Source organism: Canis lupus, chromosome 18, assembly GCF_003254725.2.
Source record: "Canis lupus dingo isolate Sandy chromosome 18, ASM325472v2, whole genome shotgun sequence".
NCBI classification, from domain to species: domain Eukaryota; kingdom Metazoa; phylum Chordata; class Mammalia; order Carnivora; family Canidae; genus Canis; species Canis lupus.
Window position 1 is genome coordinate 16,972,859 of NC_064260.1, and position 17,493 is coordinate 16,990,351.

General features: G+C 45.1%; 1 protein-coding gene across 6 annotated transcripts in view; it reads left to right on the forward strand.

Moving 5' to 3' along the window:
- The window catches only part of NAPEPLD (N-acyl phosphatidylethanolamine phospholipase D), a 53,930-nt gene that overhangs the window by 31,303 nt on the left and 5,134 nt on the right, over nucleotides 1-17,493 (forward strand). For all 6 annotated transcript variants that reach the window (XM_049096654.1, XM_025449547.3, XM_025449548.3 and 3 more), the window contains exons 3-4: nucleotides 11,066-11,712; nucleotides 13,972-14,086. In XM_049096654.1, coding sequence (XP_048952611.1) covers nucleotides 11,066-11,712; nucleotides 13,972-14,086 — 762 coding nt within the window. The remainder of the gene's footprint in view (nucleotides 1-11,065; nucleotides 11,713-13,971; nucleotides 14,087-17,493) is intronic.

A 17,493-nucleotide genomic window follows, 5' to 3' on the forward strand; every position in this document is an offset into this window, starting at 1 on the left:
GGCTCTCTGCATGGAGTCTGCTTCTCCCTCTGCCTGTGTCTCTGCCTGTCTCTTTGTCTCTCTCATGGATAAATAAAATCTTAAAAAAATAATAATAATAAAATAATGTGTTTCTTGGGACGCCTGGCTGGCTCAGTGGTTGAGCACCTGCCTTCAGCCCAGGGCCTGATCCTGGAGACCCGGGATCGAGTCCCACATCGGGCTCCCTGCATGGAGCCTGCTTCTCCCTCTGCCTGTGTCTCTGCCTCTCTCTCTGTGTCTCTCATGAATAAATAAATAAAATCTAAAAAAAAAAAAAAAGAAAGTACTTTGAAAATATCACGCACTCTTCCGATGTATACTACTTGGAAGAATATTGTGGTGCCCTTTGAAAGAATGAAAAATAACAATTATATCTCTGCTGTGGTATGCCTAACAGGTTACTTTATTTAAAAAAACAACAACATGTACACAGTTTTTTAAAACTCATAGTGCTAAAAGGCTTATCAAACAAATATGAGTCCTCTAACGAGCCCCTGTCACTTGTCCTCCTTCTCTGGAGGCTATGGCTTGCAGACCTTTGAGCTGTTTCCTCAGGAGCTTGCCTTCATCTTCATTTCTCTTAATCCATTGTAGTAAGAACACTTACCATGAGGTCTGTATTCCCGAATTTTTCAGTGTGCGGCACGTTACTGGTAAGCGTAGGCGCAGTGTGCAACATACCTCCAGGGCTGCTTCGTCCTGCTTGTCTGGAACGGTGGGCCTGGTGGTAGGAGCTGCACATTGCCCTCTCGCCCCAGCCCCTGGCAGCCGTCATTCCACTTGTTGATTCTGTGAATTTAACTGTTAGACCCCAACCTGTGGAACCATGCAGTGCTTCTGCATTCCTTTGTGTGCAGGGTCAAGTTTCCCTCCCGCCTACTGCCCCATCCCTCCCCTGTGGGTCGACTTGGCCTCCCCCTTTGCTGTATGCACTGCTGGGACTATCACTGGTTTTCATTGATGAACCAAGCAATGTACCGTGGCCATGTCGCCTTTCTTTTTTTTTTTTTTCTTTTTTTAAGATTTTATTTTATTTATTCATGAGAGAGAGAGAGAGGGAGGTAGAAACACAGGCAGAGGGAGAAGCAGGCTCCATGCAGGGAGCCCGACGGGGGCCTCGATCCCAGGTCTCCAGGATCACATCTTGGGCTGAAGGCAGGCACTAAACCGCTGAGCCACCCGGGCTGCCCATGTCTTCTTTCTTACATGCCCCCACGCTCCCCCCGCCTGCTGAGGTTAGCAATACCTTATTTTTTCATTTGCTTAACTTCGTATGTAATAGTAACTAATCATTCCCCCCCATTCCTTTTTCAACTGCTTTCCTGAGGAAAGACTCTAAGCTGGTTTCTCGGCACCGGGTTCTTTCTGGGCTGACAGCCCTCCCATTTCCCTGCATGTTTCCGTTCTGGAGTCTTCCTTCACCACCATCCTTACCCCTTTGCTTCCTTAGTGCTGTTTACTGCACCCCACTTTTTCCTCTTTCTTGGCTGTGTTCTCATTTTGGTGGAGCACATTCCTAATCCACTTCTTGAGAAAAGGGTACATGGAAAGTCAGTTTTCTGATAACTTACTTATCTGAAATGTCTTTTTTTTTTTTAATTTTTATTTATTTATGATAGTCACACAGAGAGAGAGAGAGAAAGGCAGAGACACAGGCAGAGGGAGAAGCAGGCTCCATGCACCGGGAGCCCGACGTGGGATTCGATCCCAGGTCTCCAGGATCACGCCCTGGGCCAAAGGCAGGCGCCAAACTGCTGCGCCACCCAGGGATCCCTGAAATGTCTTTATTATCATTTTTTTGGCCTTTTAAAAACTTTGGTTGACCCACAATATTGTATTGGTTTCAGGTGTGCAACATAGTGATTTGACAACCTATATCTTGTGCTACGCTCACCACAATTGTACCATCTGCTACCGTAATGCTGTCACTGTATCATTGACCATATTCCCTACATTGCATCCTTTTTTTCCTGTGACTTCTTCATTCCATAAGCCTGAATCTCCCAGTCCCCTGCCTCCATTTTGCTTATCCTCCCAACCCCCACCCCTCCAGCAACCATCGGCATGTTCTCTATAGTAGGGTCTGTTTCTTCTTTTTGTTTGTTTATTCCTTTGTTTTTAGATTCTACACGTAAAGAAATCATGTGATATTTGTCTTTCTCCGTCTGACTTACTTCCCTTAACATAATACCCCCGAGGTCCATTCTTGTGGTTGTGAGTGACAAGATCTCCTTCTTTTTTAGGCTGATTATACATTCTACGTTTTCTTTGTCCATTCATTTAGCAGTGAACATTTAAAGTTGCTTCCATGTATTTGCTATTATAAATAATGCTGCAGTGAACGTAGGGGGTACGTATATCTTTTCACATTCATGTTTTCATTCTCTTTGGATACATACCCAATGGTGGAATTACTAGGTTTTTTGAAACTTCTGTTTTTAGTTTTTTAGACACTATTGTCCATGGTGGCTGCACCAATATACATTGCCGCCAACAGTGTATGAGGATCTCCTTTTTCCATATCCTTGTCAGCATTTGTTATTGGTCTTTTTCATTTTCACTATTCTGACAGGTGTAGGTGATATCTCATTGTGGTTTGTTTTGCATTTCCCTGATCATTATGTTGAGGATCTTTTCATGTGTCTGCTGGCATCTGTATGTCCTTGGAAAAACATCTATTCAGGCTCCCTGCCTAATATTTTTCTTTGGATTATTTGTTTTCTTGGTATTGAGTTTTATAAGTACTTTATGTATTTTGGATACATCATTTGCAAATATCTTTCTTTTCCCATTCATTAGGTTGCCATTTCATTTTGTTGCTTGTTTCCTTCACTGTGCAAAAGCCTTTTATTTTGGTTTAGTCCCAATAGTTTAATTTTGCTTTCCTTTCCCTTGCCTGAGGAGATGCATCTAGAAAACTCTGCTAAGGCAGCATGTCTAAGAGATGATTGCCTATGTTTTCTTCTAGGAGTTAAATGATTTCAGGTCTCACATTTAGGTCTTTAATCCATTTTGAATTTACTTTTTTTTTTTTTTAAGATTTTATTTATTCATGAGAGACACACAGAGAGAGAGAGAGACAGAGACACAGGCAGAGGGAGAAACAGGCTCCTTATGGGGAGCCTGATGCAGGACTCAATCCCAGGCCCTGGGGATCACAACCTGAGCCAAAGGGAGATGCTCAACCACTGAGCCCCCCAGGTGCCCCAGTTTTCTTTTTTTGTAGTATGTTTGGTTTTGGTATCAGGGTAATGCTGGCCTCATAGAATGGAAGCTTGGAAGCTTTTCTTCTGTTTTTGCAGTAGTTTGAGTATGATGTTAACTCTACTTTAAATGTTTGGTAGAATTCAGGTGTGAATTCATATGGTCCTGGACTTTTGTTTGTTAGGAATTTTTTGGTTACCAGTTCAGTTTTGTTACCAGTAATTGGTCTATTCAGATTTTCTATTGCTTCCTGAGATCAGTTTTGGAAGATTCTACGTTTGCAGGAATTTATTTCTTCTAGGTTGTCCAATTTGTCAGCATTTAATTTTTTGTAGTTTTCTCTTTATATAATCCTTTTATTTATTTCCTTCTTTTCTTTCTTTTTTTTTTTTTTAAAAGGATCCCGGGACTCATGGGATCACGACCCAAGTCAAAAGCAGATGCTCAACCACTGAGCCACAAAGGTGCCCTTTTTGTTCTCATTGAGTTCCTCTATTCTTCTCTCCAGTTCAGTGAACATCTTTAGAGTCATTATTTAGTCTTTATCAGGCATATTGCATATTTCTTTCATTTAGATCTTTTTCTGAAGTTTTATTTGAACATGTTCTTTCATTTGGAGCACATTACTGACGTCTCCCCATTTTGCTTGACGTTCTATGTTTGTTTCTAGGAATTAGGCAAAATAGTTACTTCTAAATTTGAAGGAATGGCATTTGTATGGTTGTCCTCTGGGTAGACTATGTGTTTGGTGACTTTGGCTAGCTGGAGATGTAACTAGCATGGGCTGGGGGTTCTGGGACACTCTGTGCTGGGGTTGCCATGGGATAGTGGGCTCAGGGCGCAGTGAGGTGGTAGGCTGGCTAGGGAGCCCAGACCCTGCTCCAGTCCATGCTATTAAGGTAGAATATAAACTGTGGTGCTGGGCAGCCCCTCTGACCTGGGGGAGAGTGCCAGCAGCTCCCCTACCATTTGTCAGGGTTCTAGGGCTAGTTTTTCTGTATTCCAGTTCTTTTATTTATTTATTTTTAAAGATTTTATTATTTATTTATTCACAAGAGACACTGAGGCAGAGACAGAGGTGAGGAAGAAGCAGGCTTCCTGTGGGGAGCCTGATGCAGGACTTGATCCCAGGACCCCGGGATCACCCCTTGGGGTCTGTCTTCTCTTATGTGGAAGCTGTTGGGTCAGCCCTCAGTTCTTCAGGAGGAATTACTCTAAATTCCTATAGTCACCATCTTGGATTGGAACCGTGTTTATGTTCTCATTCTTACTGGTTAGTGTGGGTATAGAATTGTTATTTGGAAATAGTTTTCCCTCAGAATTTCAGAGCATTACCTCCATGATCTTCTTTTTAGTATTGCTGTGGAGAAGTTCAGAGCCATTCTCAGTCCTTTGTGTGATATGTATGTATTAACACTGTAGAAGCTTTGAAAATATCTTTTTTGAAATTTCCCCCGTGATGTGTTATATTTGTTGGTTATGCTCAGTGCTTTGTGGGCCCTTTAGAAAATGTGGAAAATCTGGGATACTTGGGTGGCTCAGCAGTTGAGCCTCTGCCTTTGACTCAGAGTGTGATCCCAGGATCAGGGATCAAGTCCCGCATCAGGCTCCCTACAGGAAGCCTGCTTCTCCCTCTGCCTGTGTGTCTGCCTCTCTCTCTGTGTCTCTCATGAATAAATAAATAAAATATTTAAAAGAAAAGAAAATGTGGAAAATCTGTTTCCTCCAGTTCTGGGAAATTTTGAGTATTTCTTTGAAATTTTCCTTTCCTGGGAGAGGAGAAAAAAAAAAAAAAAAGAAATTTTCCTTTCCTCATCCTTTCAGTTTCTAAAGCAACTACCAATTATATTTTGGATCATCTAGGTCAGTCTTATGTAATTTTCAATTTTTCCTGTATTTCATTGTTTTTCTTTTTTCTTTTTACATTCTGACAGATTGAGGAAATCTGTTTCATTTTCATTTTATTTTAAATTTTTAAGATTTTGTGTGTTTATTTGAGAGAGAGAGAGAGAGAGAGTGCATGCAAGCTCAAGGAGGGAGGGGGGGAGGGAGAAGCTGACTCCCCACTGAGCAAAGAGCCCAATGCGGAGCTCTGTCCCAGGACCCTGAGATCATGAGCCACTGAGCCACCCTGGTGCCCCTATTTGTTTCATTTTTAAATACTTCAGCATGTGTCTCAGAGTTTTAAGAGGTGGATGAAATGTCACAATATGAAAATTGTTTTTTAAAAAATAGATTTAAAAAAACCCAACCACTTCAGTTGGTTAAGTGTCTGACTTTGAATTTTGGCTCAGGCCATGATCTCAGGGTCAGGCTCTGTGTGGGGTGTGGAGCCTGCTTAGGATTCTCTTTCCTTTTCCCTCTGCCTCTCCCTGCTCACTCTCTCTTTCTTTAAAAAAAAAAAAGAAAAAGGGAAGGAAGGAAGAAAGGTAGGTAAGAAGGTAGGAAGGTAGCTTCAGGATATTAGCCATGCACAGAAATAGGGCTGTGACTAAAGACAGGATAATGTTAATAGTGGCTATAATCTCTGCAGACTGATGTAATGGATGGCTACTCTTCTTATCTTTATATTTTCCTGTATTTTGCAAATATTTTATGAGGGGTATTTTATAATCAAGGAGAAGTTTAAAAATATTAAGCCATTTTGATAGATCTGGTATTCATAATACAGATAGCATGGCAAAAATATAAAACATTAGCATCAATAATTGATTGCATTGGAAGTATTTGGGTAACGGCTCAGTCTCTATTCAATGTTAACATAATATCATCAAAATAAATATGAAAAAGAAAAATCTCTTTTAAATCTGAGTTGCAACGTATACTTTCAGTTGGAAGAAAAGGCTTAACTCCAGTCTTAAAATGTGATTTTATTTTTTAAAGAAAACATGATTTTAGCAGATTTGTATCAAATCTTTCTCTTCTGTCTACTACACACACATATGCTTAAAATAGTATTAATAAGAGCACAGGTTTCACTTTTTTAAAGTTAATGAAATTTATGCCATGGAAACAGTTACGGTTTAATGAAAAGGTAAGGTCTTTAGAGCCAGGAAGACCTGTGAGAACGCACATACTTGCTGTGTGACCTCGGCGAGTTTCTTAGTGACCGCCCTCCCCCCCCCGCCCCCCCCCCCCCCCCCCCCCCCCCCCCCCCGCATCTGGGTATCTGTAAAACGGCGGTGACATCTGCTTCCATATACAGCATCTGGCAAAGAATAGTGGTTGAATGCACATTAGGATTTTCTTCCTTTCCCAAAGCAAACTAAACATTAACTAGTGTCCTGGTTAATTATGGGCCTAGGGATTTTCCCGTTTGCAGCTTTAAAAGAGGAAGGCCAGCCAAGAAAAGTCCTTACCTAGTAAAGAAGATGCCAAGTGCTTGGTTTCTTCAAATAAACAATTTCTCTACCTCCAATTTACATGCTTTTAAAAAATTTTATTTATTTTTTTTAAGGATTTTATTTTTTTAAGTAACCTCTGCACCCAACATGGAGCTCAAACTTACGACCTTGAGATTGAGTCACATGCTCCATTGACTGAGCCGGCCAGGCGCCCCACTACATGGTTTTTTAAACTCTGATGATCAGGATCAAAAAGACAAATATTTTTTGGAATCTCAGTTGTAGACTCTCTTTCTTTGAGTTTTATGGGACAGTGGTGTTAGGGATCAGATTCTTTCAAATAAGGTGCATTTTTGTAATCGGCTTAGAAACACAGTGTGCAGAAGGAAACATGAAGGTGTGATTGCTTAGGTTCACATGTCAGGACTTGGCCTTTTTTGAAAAAAAAAAAAAAAAGGGCTTTGTTAAGTTGTAATTCACATGCTCTACAGCTGACCTGTTTTAAATGTACAGTTCAGTGGTTTTTGGTACATTCAGGGTTGTGCAACCATTCCCACATCTAATACATTTTTACTAACCCAAAAAGAAACCCAGTGTCCTTAGTCATCAGCCCCCGATTCTCTCGCCCTTCCCGATTATCTCGCCCTTCTCCAGCCCCTGGAAATCACTGATCTGTCTTTTGTCTCTATGGACCTGACTGCTGTGGACACTTCACATAAACAGAACCATACTGGCTGTGGCCCTTGGTGACTGGCTTCTGTCAGTGCTTTACTTGGTTAATTCTCTGTTTCGATAGCAGGTGAGGCTGCCAGAGGCTCTTGCTACAGGTTTCCTTCCCTCCCAGCAGTCTGCAGATAATGCAAGATAGCGAACTTCAAATGGCTTTTGAACTTACAGCCAAAAGAAAGTGCAGCACTGTTTTTAGGGAATTTTGTTAACAGATATTTTGATGCACTGTTTATTTTATTTTTTTTATTTATTCATGATAGTCACACAGAGAGAGAGAGAGAGAGGCAGAGACACAGGCAGAGGGAGAAGCAGGCTCCATGCACCGGGAGCCCGACGTGGGATCCGATCCCGGGTCTCCAGGATCGCGCCCCGGGCCAAAAGCAGGCGCCAAACCGCTGCGCCACCCAGGGATCCCTGATGCACTGTTTAAACATGATGCTGCTTAAGATTTTTAAAATGGTTTTAATAAGATAATCCAAGCCCCACATATTCAAAAAATACCATTTGGTGTTCTGACTTATTTATATTCCCATGAAACGATCACCACAGTCAGGATAATGTACATTAGCTGTCATCTCCAAAAGTTTCCTTGTGTCTCCTCTGGGCTGTTAACTTGTTTTTGAAAAAATACGTATTAAATGAGATAATATTTAGGAGTCAGTGGTGAGAGGCAGTATGTGTGAAGGCTAGCTGGGGTGACCTCGTGTGTATGTCCTCACGGTTTTCTCCTCTGTTAAATGAACATAGTTAATAGGAGTTACCTGCAGTGTTATGGTTGGTACTGGATTAATCTTTTTTTTTTTTTTTTTAAGATTTTATTTGAGAGAGAAAGAGAAAGCATGAGCAGTGGGGAAGGCAGAAGAATAGGGAGAGGGAGAAGCAGATTCCCCACTGAGCGGGGAGCCCGATGTGGGGCTTGATCCCAGGACCCCTGAGATCATGCCTGAGTGGAAGGCAGATGCTTAACTGACTGGGGCACCTAGGCCCCCTCTGGTTGGTACCAGCTTAAACATTATTTTTGAAGAATAGTTAGTGTGGTATTTAGCACTCCATAAATGATAGCTCTTGTCAGTGTTATCTTGTGTTAAAGTGCTTGACATCCTTGATTCATCATCAGCAGCATCACTATCAGGTGCCTAGCATGAGGCCTGTAATATGTGGCAGCTTCCCAGGTGATATTCATTCCCTCCCTGTTTCTTCCTTCATTTTTGAAAAGGTCACCACATGACATTCATTATTCTACCAACTTTGAGAACTGATTTGAAAAATTTACACTCCTTTATCTTACAAGTTTCATCGAACACATGATGTGTTCATCACTGCCCTGTGCGTTGGGTACTGTGGGTGGTTCCAAGTTGAGTAGGTCACGAGACACATCCTGTTTACCACAGTTTGGGCAGGATGTCCACGGAAGGTGCACGAACAAAGTGGCAGGGACTGTGGGTGCTGGAGTGATCGTCCCTATCTATGGAGACTCAGTCTTGGCCCTGTGAAGGGTACACAGATTAAGTTCTCAAAGGGATTAGAGGCAAGGCATTGTAACCTGAGAAACGGGATCAGTATTGTGCGGGGCTCTCGAGCGGTCCCGGTGTAGATGGGACACAGGCCTGCAGGAGTTGGGTGAAACAGCTGGAAAGGAAGACTGGGGGTTCCACGGGTAGGCTTCCTCCTGGGCTGAGGAGGGGAGATGGGTTTTGTCAATCGGTAGAGAGTCTGTCCCAGGGAGAGAGCTATACTTAAGTAGACTCTTTCTGAAGTGGCTCTTGTGTACAGATTGAGTGTGACAGGTGAGCAATCAGGGAGGACTTCAAAGTGTCTGGATAGTATTCAGGATCTAAACTAGATTTATGGCTATGAGAAAAGAAACCAAGTAAAAACGTCGAGTTGGTGCCTGACCAGTTGTCCAGGTTGCGGTTTCTTTCCCCATCTGGAATACTTACACAGTGCCTACAGCATGACAGCCGCTCCTTCTCCGGTCCCCGCAACAATGAAGTGTGAGTACAGTTGTGTCCATTTTTCAGGTGAGGAAACTAAGGTGTAGAGGGGCTAAGAGGCGGCTTTGCTGTCCTCCACCTCTGCTGCTCCTGCTCTTCCCCGGTCGCAGCCCTTGTCCCACTCAGACCATCTGTGACCTCTTGGCTCTCCTCCACCAGCGTCTCCCCACACTCGCTCTGACTGCTGTCTCCGTTGCTCATCTGTCATCTGGGCAGCTGTTGTCACCCATTCTAGGTCATCATTTACACTCCAGAGGGGTTTTTCTCTAAACCTTACTTGGGACAAGTCTTTTTTTTTTTTGTTCTTCCTGATTCATTTGTTAGTGAGTGTGTATGTGCACATCAGGGGAGAGCAGAGGAAGAGAATCTCAAGCAGACTCCCTGCTAAGCACGAGTCAGATGCGGGGGCGCAATCTCACGACCCTGAGATCATGACCAGAGCCAGAATCAGGAGTTGGGTGCCTAACTGACGGAGCTACCCAGACGGGTCTCTCCCCCATCGAATCCCCCTTTAGAATGCTTCCTGTCTCTGGGTGGACTACGGCATTCTTACTGTGTTCTGATCCTTTACAGATTGTCCCCTGTCCCCAAATGCCATGTTTCCGCTTGGCTCCGTGCCTTTGCTTGGGCATTTTCTGCATCTAAAACGACCTCCTCCCTTTTTTCTGGCATCATGAACTTCTCATCAGTTGTTCTGCAGCTCACACAGGCTCCTGTGTCTGATGCTTTTGGCGCCTGGGCCCTTCATTCCTTCTCATTGGCTGTCGCACATCTTGTATGTTCCCTAATTATCCGATGCCACACTCCCTCTGCATTGATTTGCAGCAGCTTACAAACATACATAGGGGAGTCAAAACCCGGCGGATGAACGTAGGAGAGAAGTGCACCGTCAGTGTAGAGAAATACAGGCACGATCAAAGTCGGTGGAGCAAGTCTTGAACACACGTCCCGTCCGTGCGGGGCCGGGCGCGAAGCACCTTGCCCGGAGGGACCCTGGGCGCCCTAGAGCGTTAGTGTCAGAGCGAATGGGTTAGACGGGGGTCCTACGGGGCAGCCCGGGGCGGGGGGGGCAGAGGTTTAGGGCCGCCTTCCGCCCTGGGCGTGACCCTGGGGACCCGGGATCCGGATCGGGTCCTGCGTCGGGCTCCCTGCATGGAGCCTGCTTCTGCCTCTGCCTGTGTCTCTGCCTCTCTCTCTCTCTGTGTCTCTCATGAATGAATAAAATCTTAATAAAAAGAAGGCAACGGTTTTCTAAGCGCCAGGACTGACCCTGAGGCAGACGTGCTGCTTGATCCCGCCACCGCGGAGCGTGAAGGCCCCCGGAGGCAGCAGTCGGGCTGCTGTGCCGCGGGGACTGCGGTCGCCCCACCCGCCGCGGCCCGGGGAGCGCCCTCGGGGACCCCGCGGCTCCCTGTCGGTCCCAGGGTCCCAGTCGGAGGAGGCGGCACTGCCTGCCCGAACCGGGCTGCACATCTTCCCGAGGCCGCGGGGTGGGGCTGGGGGGGGGGGTGCTTTGCCGCGGGCCGAGGGAGGAGCAAGCCGGGCCCAGGCGCACGTGTCACTCACTCGGCCTCCGCTCCGCTTCCCCGGGCAGCACGTGCGCGCTCACGTGCCAAGCAGAACAGCGCGTGTCCTGCACGAGGTCCGGGCTCCCACCGCCCTCCTCCCCCACGCCACCCCTCTGCCCCCTTCCCCCCCTGCTCTCCCTCCTCCCCCGACCCCTGCCCCCCCCCCACCCCCCGACACCGCCTTTCTTCGTCTCTCCCGCCGCAGGAACTGGACAAGGAGCTCCCGGTGCTGCGGCCCTACTTCGTCGACCGCCCCGAGGCCGCGGGGGTGAGCGGGGCGGGCCTGCGGGTCACGTGGCTGGGCCACGCCACGGTCCTGGTGGAGATGGACGGGCTGGTGCTCCTCACCGACCCGGTGTTCAGCCCGCGCGCCTCCCCGTGGCAGCGCGTGGGGCCGCGGCGCTTCCGGCGGGCGCCCTGCTCGGTGGCCGAGCTGCCCGCGGTGCACGCCGTCGTCCTCAGCCACAACCACTACGACCACCTGGACTGCGGCTCGGTGCGCGCGCTCAACGAGCGCTTCGGGCCCGAGCTCCGCTGGTTTGTGCCCCTGGGCCTCCTGGACTGGATGCAGAAGTGCGGCTGCGAGAACGTGATCGAGCTGGACTGGTGGGAGGAGAACTGCGTGCCCGGGCACGACAGCGTCACCTTCGTCTTTACGCCCGCCCAGCACTGGTGCAAGAGGACCCTCCTGGACGACAACAGGGTTCTGTGGGGCAGCTGGGCCGTCCTGGGGCCTTGGAGCCGCTTCTTTTTCGCCGGAGACACTGGCTACTGCTCAGCTTTCGAAGAGATAGGAAGGAGGTTTGGCCCTTTTGACCTGGCAGCTATTCCCATCGGAGCGTACGAACCGAGGTGTGTAGACGCGGCTCCGGAGCTCTAAAGCACTTGCGAGCTGGGGATGTCCTGTGAGGTCATCTGTGACTTTTTTTTTTTTTTTTTTAAGATTTTTTATTTATTAGAGACACAGAGAGAGAGAGAGGCAGAGACACAGGCAGAGGGAGAAGTAGGCTCCATGCAGGGAGCCCGACGTGGGACTCGATCCCGAGACCCCGGGGTCACGACCTGGGCCCAAGGCGGCGCTAAACCGCTGGGCCACCCGGGCTGCCCTCAGTGGATATTCTTAATATATTAAAGCATCTTACTTGTAATTATGAAATTTTTTCCTGTGTCACAATATATAAAGATCATATATATAGTGATGATCTAATGTGTACAGGTTACGCAAATCCCTCACAGAATTCCCCTTTGCTGCTTGCATTGGAGCTGTCTTGTTACTAAACTGGGAGAAGGCCAGGAGCACAGTATTTGCTCTAAGAGAATTAAATTGTGGGAGCCTCTCCTGTGTAATCCATTTCTTTGGCCAGTACTAACAGTTTTAGAAATAAGAATATCAGTGAAATTTAAGAGTATTCTATAAATGTGCAACCATTACACCAACACAGCTTTCAATAGTATCCCTGTGGGGGAATCTCCTCTCACCAGTATTCTATCCAAGCTGGTTAGGAAGTTTTGTTTTTATGTTTTTTTTGTTGTTGTTTTATTAAAAAGTAAGCTTTTGTGCCCAACATGGATCTTAAACTCAAGACCCCAAGATGAAGAGTCATAAGCTCTACTAACTGAGCCTGCTGAGTGCCATAGGATGTTGTTTTTATTGTAACTTTCACACCAAAATAAAAATTTTTAATTTATTTCAGATAGACATGAAGGTAGAAAGGCATATGTCCATCCCTTTGATTTGCTATAGGACTTAAAAAAGAAATCAGTAGAAATACCAAAAACTATCTGCATCTTGTCCTGAATTCCCAGTGTTAGGACACAGGACAAACAGTGCTTCTCTAATCTGCTGTTGAGTAGAACACAGTGGCTTTGTTTCTAGGTTCCCATGGGGCCGGCAGCTTCTAACAGTAAATAACAACCCTTTAGCTCTTGCAGATGGATGAACTTTTCCATGGTGTGTTCTAAAAAATGCAGAAGCACCTGTTGAATCTGGGTCCATGAGTCTTAACCGCAGCAGAGCGGGCAGCAGCAGAGCTGAGATACACATTCCCAGCAGTGGGTAAGGCTGGGGTCTGCAGGCCCCTGCCTCCTGAGCTCTGCTCTTCCGTAGGCATCGGGCAGCTTTACGGCGGTTTCCACACACTCTCCCCATAATCCCCCTTCTCTATCCTCTTCTTGCTGAATCCTGCACCTCACTGTTCACTTGTATCATTTTTATTTATTTTACTTACTTACTTATTTATTTATTTATTTATTTATTTTTTTTACTTTTTTATTTATTTATGATAGTTACAGAGAGAGAGAGAGAGAGAGGCAGAGACAGGCAGAGGGAGAAGCAGGCTCCATGCACTGGGAGCCCGACGTGGGATTCGATCCCGGGTCTCCAGGCTTGCGCCCTGGGCCAAAGGCAGGCGCTAAACCGCTGCGCCACCCAGGGATCCCCACTTGTATCATTTTTAAATAAAACCTTTGAATAGTATTTTTTTCCTCCCAGTCTTTAGCCTGTCCTACACTAATTTTGGTTTGCTTTTTGCTTTAGCAAGTTTAAAAAAAAAAATGGTTTCGGTAAGTTATCAGGTTCTCTTTTGGTTTTTAGTTTTTTACCCATTATTTAATTTCTTTGATTCATACCAGGATTGTAAAATATCTATTTATTTATTTATTTAAATTTATTTTAAGTTTTTTATTTTTTTATTTTTATGATAAAGAGAGAGAGAGGCAGAGACATAGGCAGAGGGAGCCCGATGTGGGATTCGATCCTGGGTCTCCAGGATCGCGCCTTGGGCCAAAGGCAGGCGCCAAACCGCTGCGCCACCCAGGGATCCCTACTTTTTAAAATAACAGTAAGACAGATCTTCAGAATAAATGGTCAGTAAAATCAAAGACCCGTGAAACAACATCTTGCCTTCCAATGGGGAGTTTGGCTTGAGACTTAGCTATTGCATAGCAGTTTGTATAAGATTTTTCTTATTTTGTTTCCAGCAGAAGAGTAGACTCAAAAGAGATGGTTTTGCCTGTCTTACTCTTGTGCAGAACCTTTAAAGGTTGATTAGATGAAGTAGTAATTAGAATTTGTATTTCAAAGCCAGAATTAATAAATTGCTATTTTATCAGGTGGTTTATGAAATACCAGCACGTGGACCCAGAAGAAGCTGTGAGGATTCACATTGACGTTCAAACAAAGAAATCTGTGGCTATTCACTGGGGGACTTTTGCTTTAGCAAATGAGGTGAGTGACTGTGATAAAAATAACTTTGGTTATGTGTTGGACCTGAAAGGATTCAGGCATCAGCACACCTTGCATGCAGTGTGCTCAGAGACGAGACTGAAATCAGAACCTGCACGGTCCTCACGTGAATTAGAGGGATTGATCACTTTTATTAGAAAGACCGTATTTATGTACAGTAAAAAACATAACCCCTCAGTATATGCTGTGCTTTTGGCTTATTTCTGTAAATGAAGCATCATTTATAGAACAAAAAATGTGTATAGTCTTGGGAAATAGGGAAATGAACAGATTATGTCTTCCCTCTCAAGGGGGCATTTATTCTAGCCGAAGATGTAAGGTGTGTACATAACTCTAAAACAGGTGTTGATAGAAGTGCTTTGCAGTGGGACAAAGTGGTCTCATGACTCATGGACTGTCACTGATTTTGGAGGGGGTGGGGAGGGAGGGCTTCATGGAAGAGGTGACATCTGAACTTGGCTGTGAGAAGGCAAGGAAGGCATTTCAAGAAGAGGAAGGGGAGGGAATAGGCTTGGAGGCAGCAAGCAAAGAGGGTATAGTGAAGAATTGGTTCAGCCAGAGTATGGATGTGACATGAGGGCCATGGGGGAAGTAAGGCTGGACAGTTTGGGACTTTTTAGGAATATGTTATTCATCCAGTAATGAACAGTGATGGAGTGCTGTGTGCCAGGTGTTGGGATACATGGTGGTTTTTCTCCCTAGATTAACACAGAAAAACTGATTTTTTTTTTTCCTTTAGGTAGTTGAATCCTAGAACTTAGCTATCAGCCAGGGTTCTGGGATAAGCAGAAAACAAGCAAAATTTAGAAATGGGTGGTTGAACTTGGCTTCTACTTTGCTTTATGTGGCCTCTTCCCCACCCCAGGGCCGCTCTGCAGGAACCCTGTTTCCAGGCTGTTCCTAGGCACTCCCTCTGCCCTATTTCTGGCCTGCTCTCTTCCTAACTAACTTGTTCCGTAGTTACCTAACACACTGCCTGCCCACCCCCTCCGGCCCCATCAGAATTCCCACCCCACGATGCAGCAGCCCTTGAGCCAAGCAACGGAGGGGATGGAATGGAGTGAATAAATGAAGGACCCCAGGGCCAGGGAGGATGAATAACAGGATGATGCATGTGTACGTGAAGGGGAAATGGGGTACTGGTTTCCTGTGACCTGCCCTACCATTTGGTGGCAGTTTCTTATTCTGTGTGTGTATCATGTGCATCCATTCCACGTATATAGATGTAGATACTTGTGTGTATGTTCCATATAGTATCTACACAGAGACTTTTATGAAGTCATACTACTTTATTTTTATTTTTTATTAAAAAAAATTTTTTTTCTTTATTTATGATAGTCACACACACAGAGAGAGAGAGAGAGGCAGAGATACAGGCAGAGGGAGAAGCAGGCTCCATGCACCGGGAGCCCAACGTGGGATTCGATCCCGGGTCTCCAGGATCGCGCCCTGGGCCAAAGGCAGGCGCCAAACCACTGCGTCACCCAGGGATCCCCATACTACTTTATTAAATCTGTTCAAAGATGGGGCACATGGGTGGCTCAGTGGTTGAGCATTTTCCTTTGGCTCAGGGCGTGATGGAGCCCACATTGGGCTCCCCACAGGGAGCCTGCTTCTCCCTCTAGGTCTCTGCCTCTGTCTCTCATGAATGAATAAATAAAACCTTTAAAAAAAATTAAAACCCTGTTCAAAGAGAAGAATCAGGATGATTCCTAGACTTTTAACAAGTCATTGGGAAGATGGTCATGCTCTTTACTGAGATGGGGAAGAGGAGAGGCTAGAAACCTCCATCATCAATAGTTAATGGTGTTATTCAGCCTCCCAAGAATTCTTTGTTACAAATCTTTCTTTCTCTTTCTCTTTCTTTCTTTTCTCTTTTCTTTTCTTTTCTTTTTTCTTTTCTTTTTCTCTTTTCTTCCTTTCTTTCTTCTTTCTTTTCTTTCTTTTACCACCTTTCTTAATGAAACCTGTAACTCAATCATAAGTCTTAGCAATTTAGAACGTGTTCATACTTTGACATTAGATGCATAAACCTGAAAACTATGAGTTTGTTAAATGATAAAGACGACAGAATTTGGGGGTGTTTACCCTATGAGTAAGCACTGTAAAATGATTTACATAAAAGTAGTTCTAATAGCTGCTTACTAGACAGCAGACTGAAGAGGTCTTTAACTTGGCAACACTTAAAAATTGTGTGTTGGTTTCCTGTGACCTGCCCTACCATTCAGTGGCAGTTTCTTATTCTGTGTATCGTGTATACACACACACACATATATAGCAAAATTTAATTTATCTCAGTAATTATGAGTGAGTTTCCTACATGATGAATTTAAGCACTAAGACTTAAAAATTCACTGGTTTTGGTGGAAACAAATTTCAGACATCACAGAAGATATGTAACTTTTGAACATATCCTGTTGGGGTAGATCATAAGAGAGTGACCCTCTAAAGGGAATTTATGAGTTGTCTGGGCTGCTTGCCTAGTGCCGGGCACTTCCTCTACTCCTTCACTCTTACCTCTCTAATCTGCTGTCTTGCTGTATGGCTCTAGGGCATTTCCACCTCCCTCGTGGGACTGAAGTATACTTGCACAATGAGATTGCTATCAGTCACTCAGAAGGCTTTCTTGCCTTCTAAGGTTACTTCTAGATGGCCGAAATACCCAACAGACCCACAGAGAAACTCAGAGAGATAATGCAACGTCAAAATCCACACTAAATCAGAGCCAATTAAGTGACTGATGAGCTACGAAATGTACTAGTGTAGGGTGATTGTATAAGTGTCATTGTCCAAGACTCATAGGGCATTGGGGTGTGCATGAGGTGGGAGTGTGTGTGTGAGACTTAATTAACAAAGCACGTTATTTTTCAGTGGGAAATTTCATCCTTTTCAATCCCCTCATACTAACATTTTGAAAGGGAAATGCTTTGACTTAGGTTGTCAAAGTTAAAGTTACACTTTATGGGTGATCTATTAGCAATTTCCTATATGATCCAGAAGCGTACAAGGGAGGAGACCCACATGGCCAATACCTACCTGACAGACTACCTTTCTTAGGCCACAGAAAACTTTCCTGATTTTCCTAGTGCATCACTGGCTGTCTGTCCCTTTTTGGTCACTGCTGGTTCCCCTCCTGCCCCCCACCCCCTCAAGCAGGGAGTGCCCTTGACTCCATCTGGGCCTCTTCCCTACTGGGTCACTCCCTTGAGTAGGGATCTTTTCAGTCTTATGGCCAGTGGTCTGTTGTACCTTTCACTCCCAAGTCTCTCCATAATCCATGTTTATATTCCAGCTGCCTACTTGACATCTCCACCTGGATGTCCATTAGGTACCAAAAACTTGAGTTCTGATCTTCCTTCAGAATTGTTTTTTACTTCTCAGAAAATGGT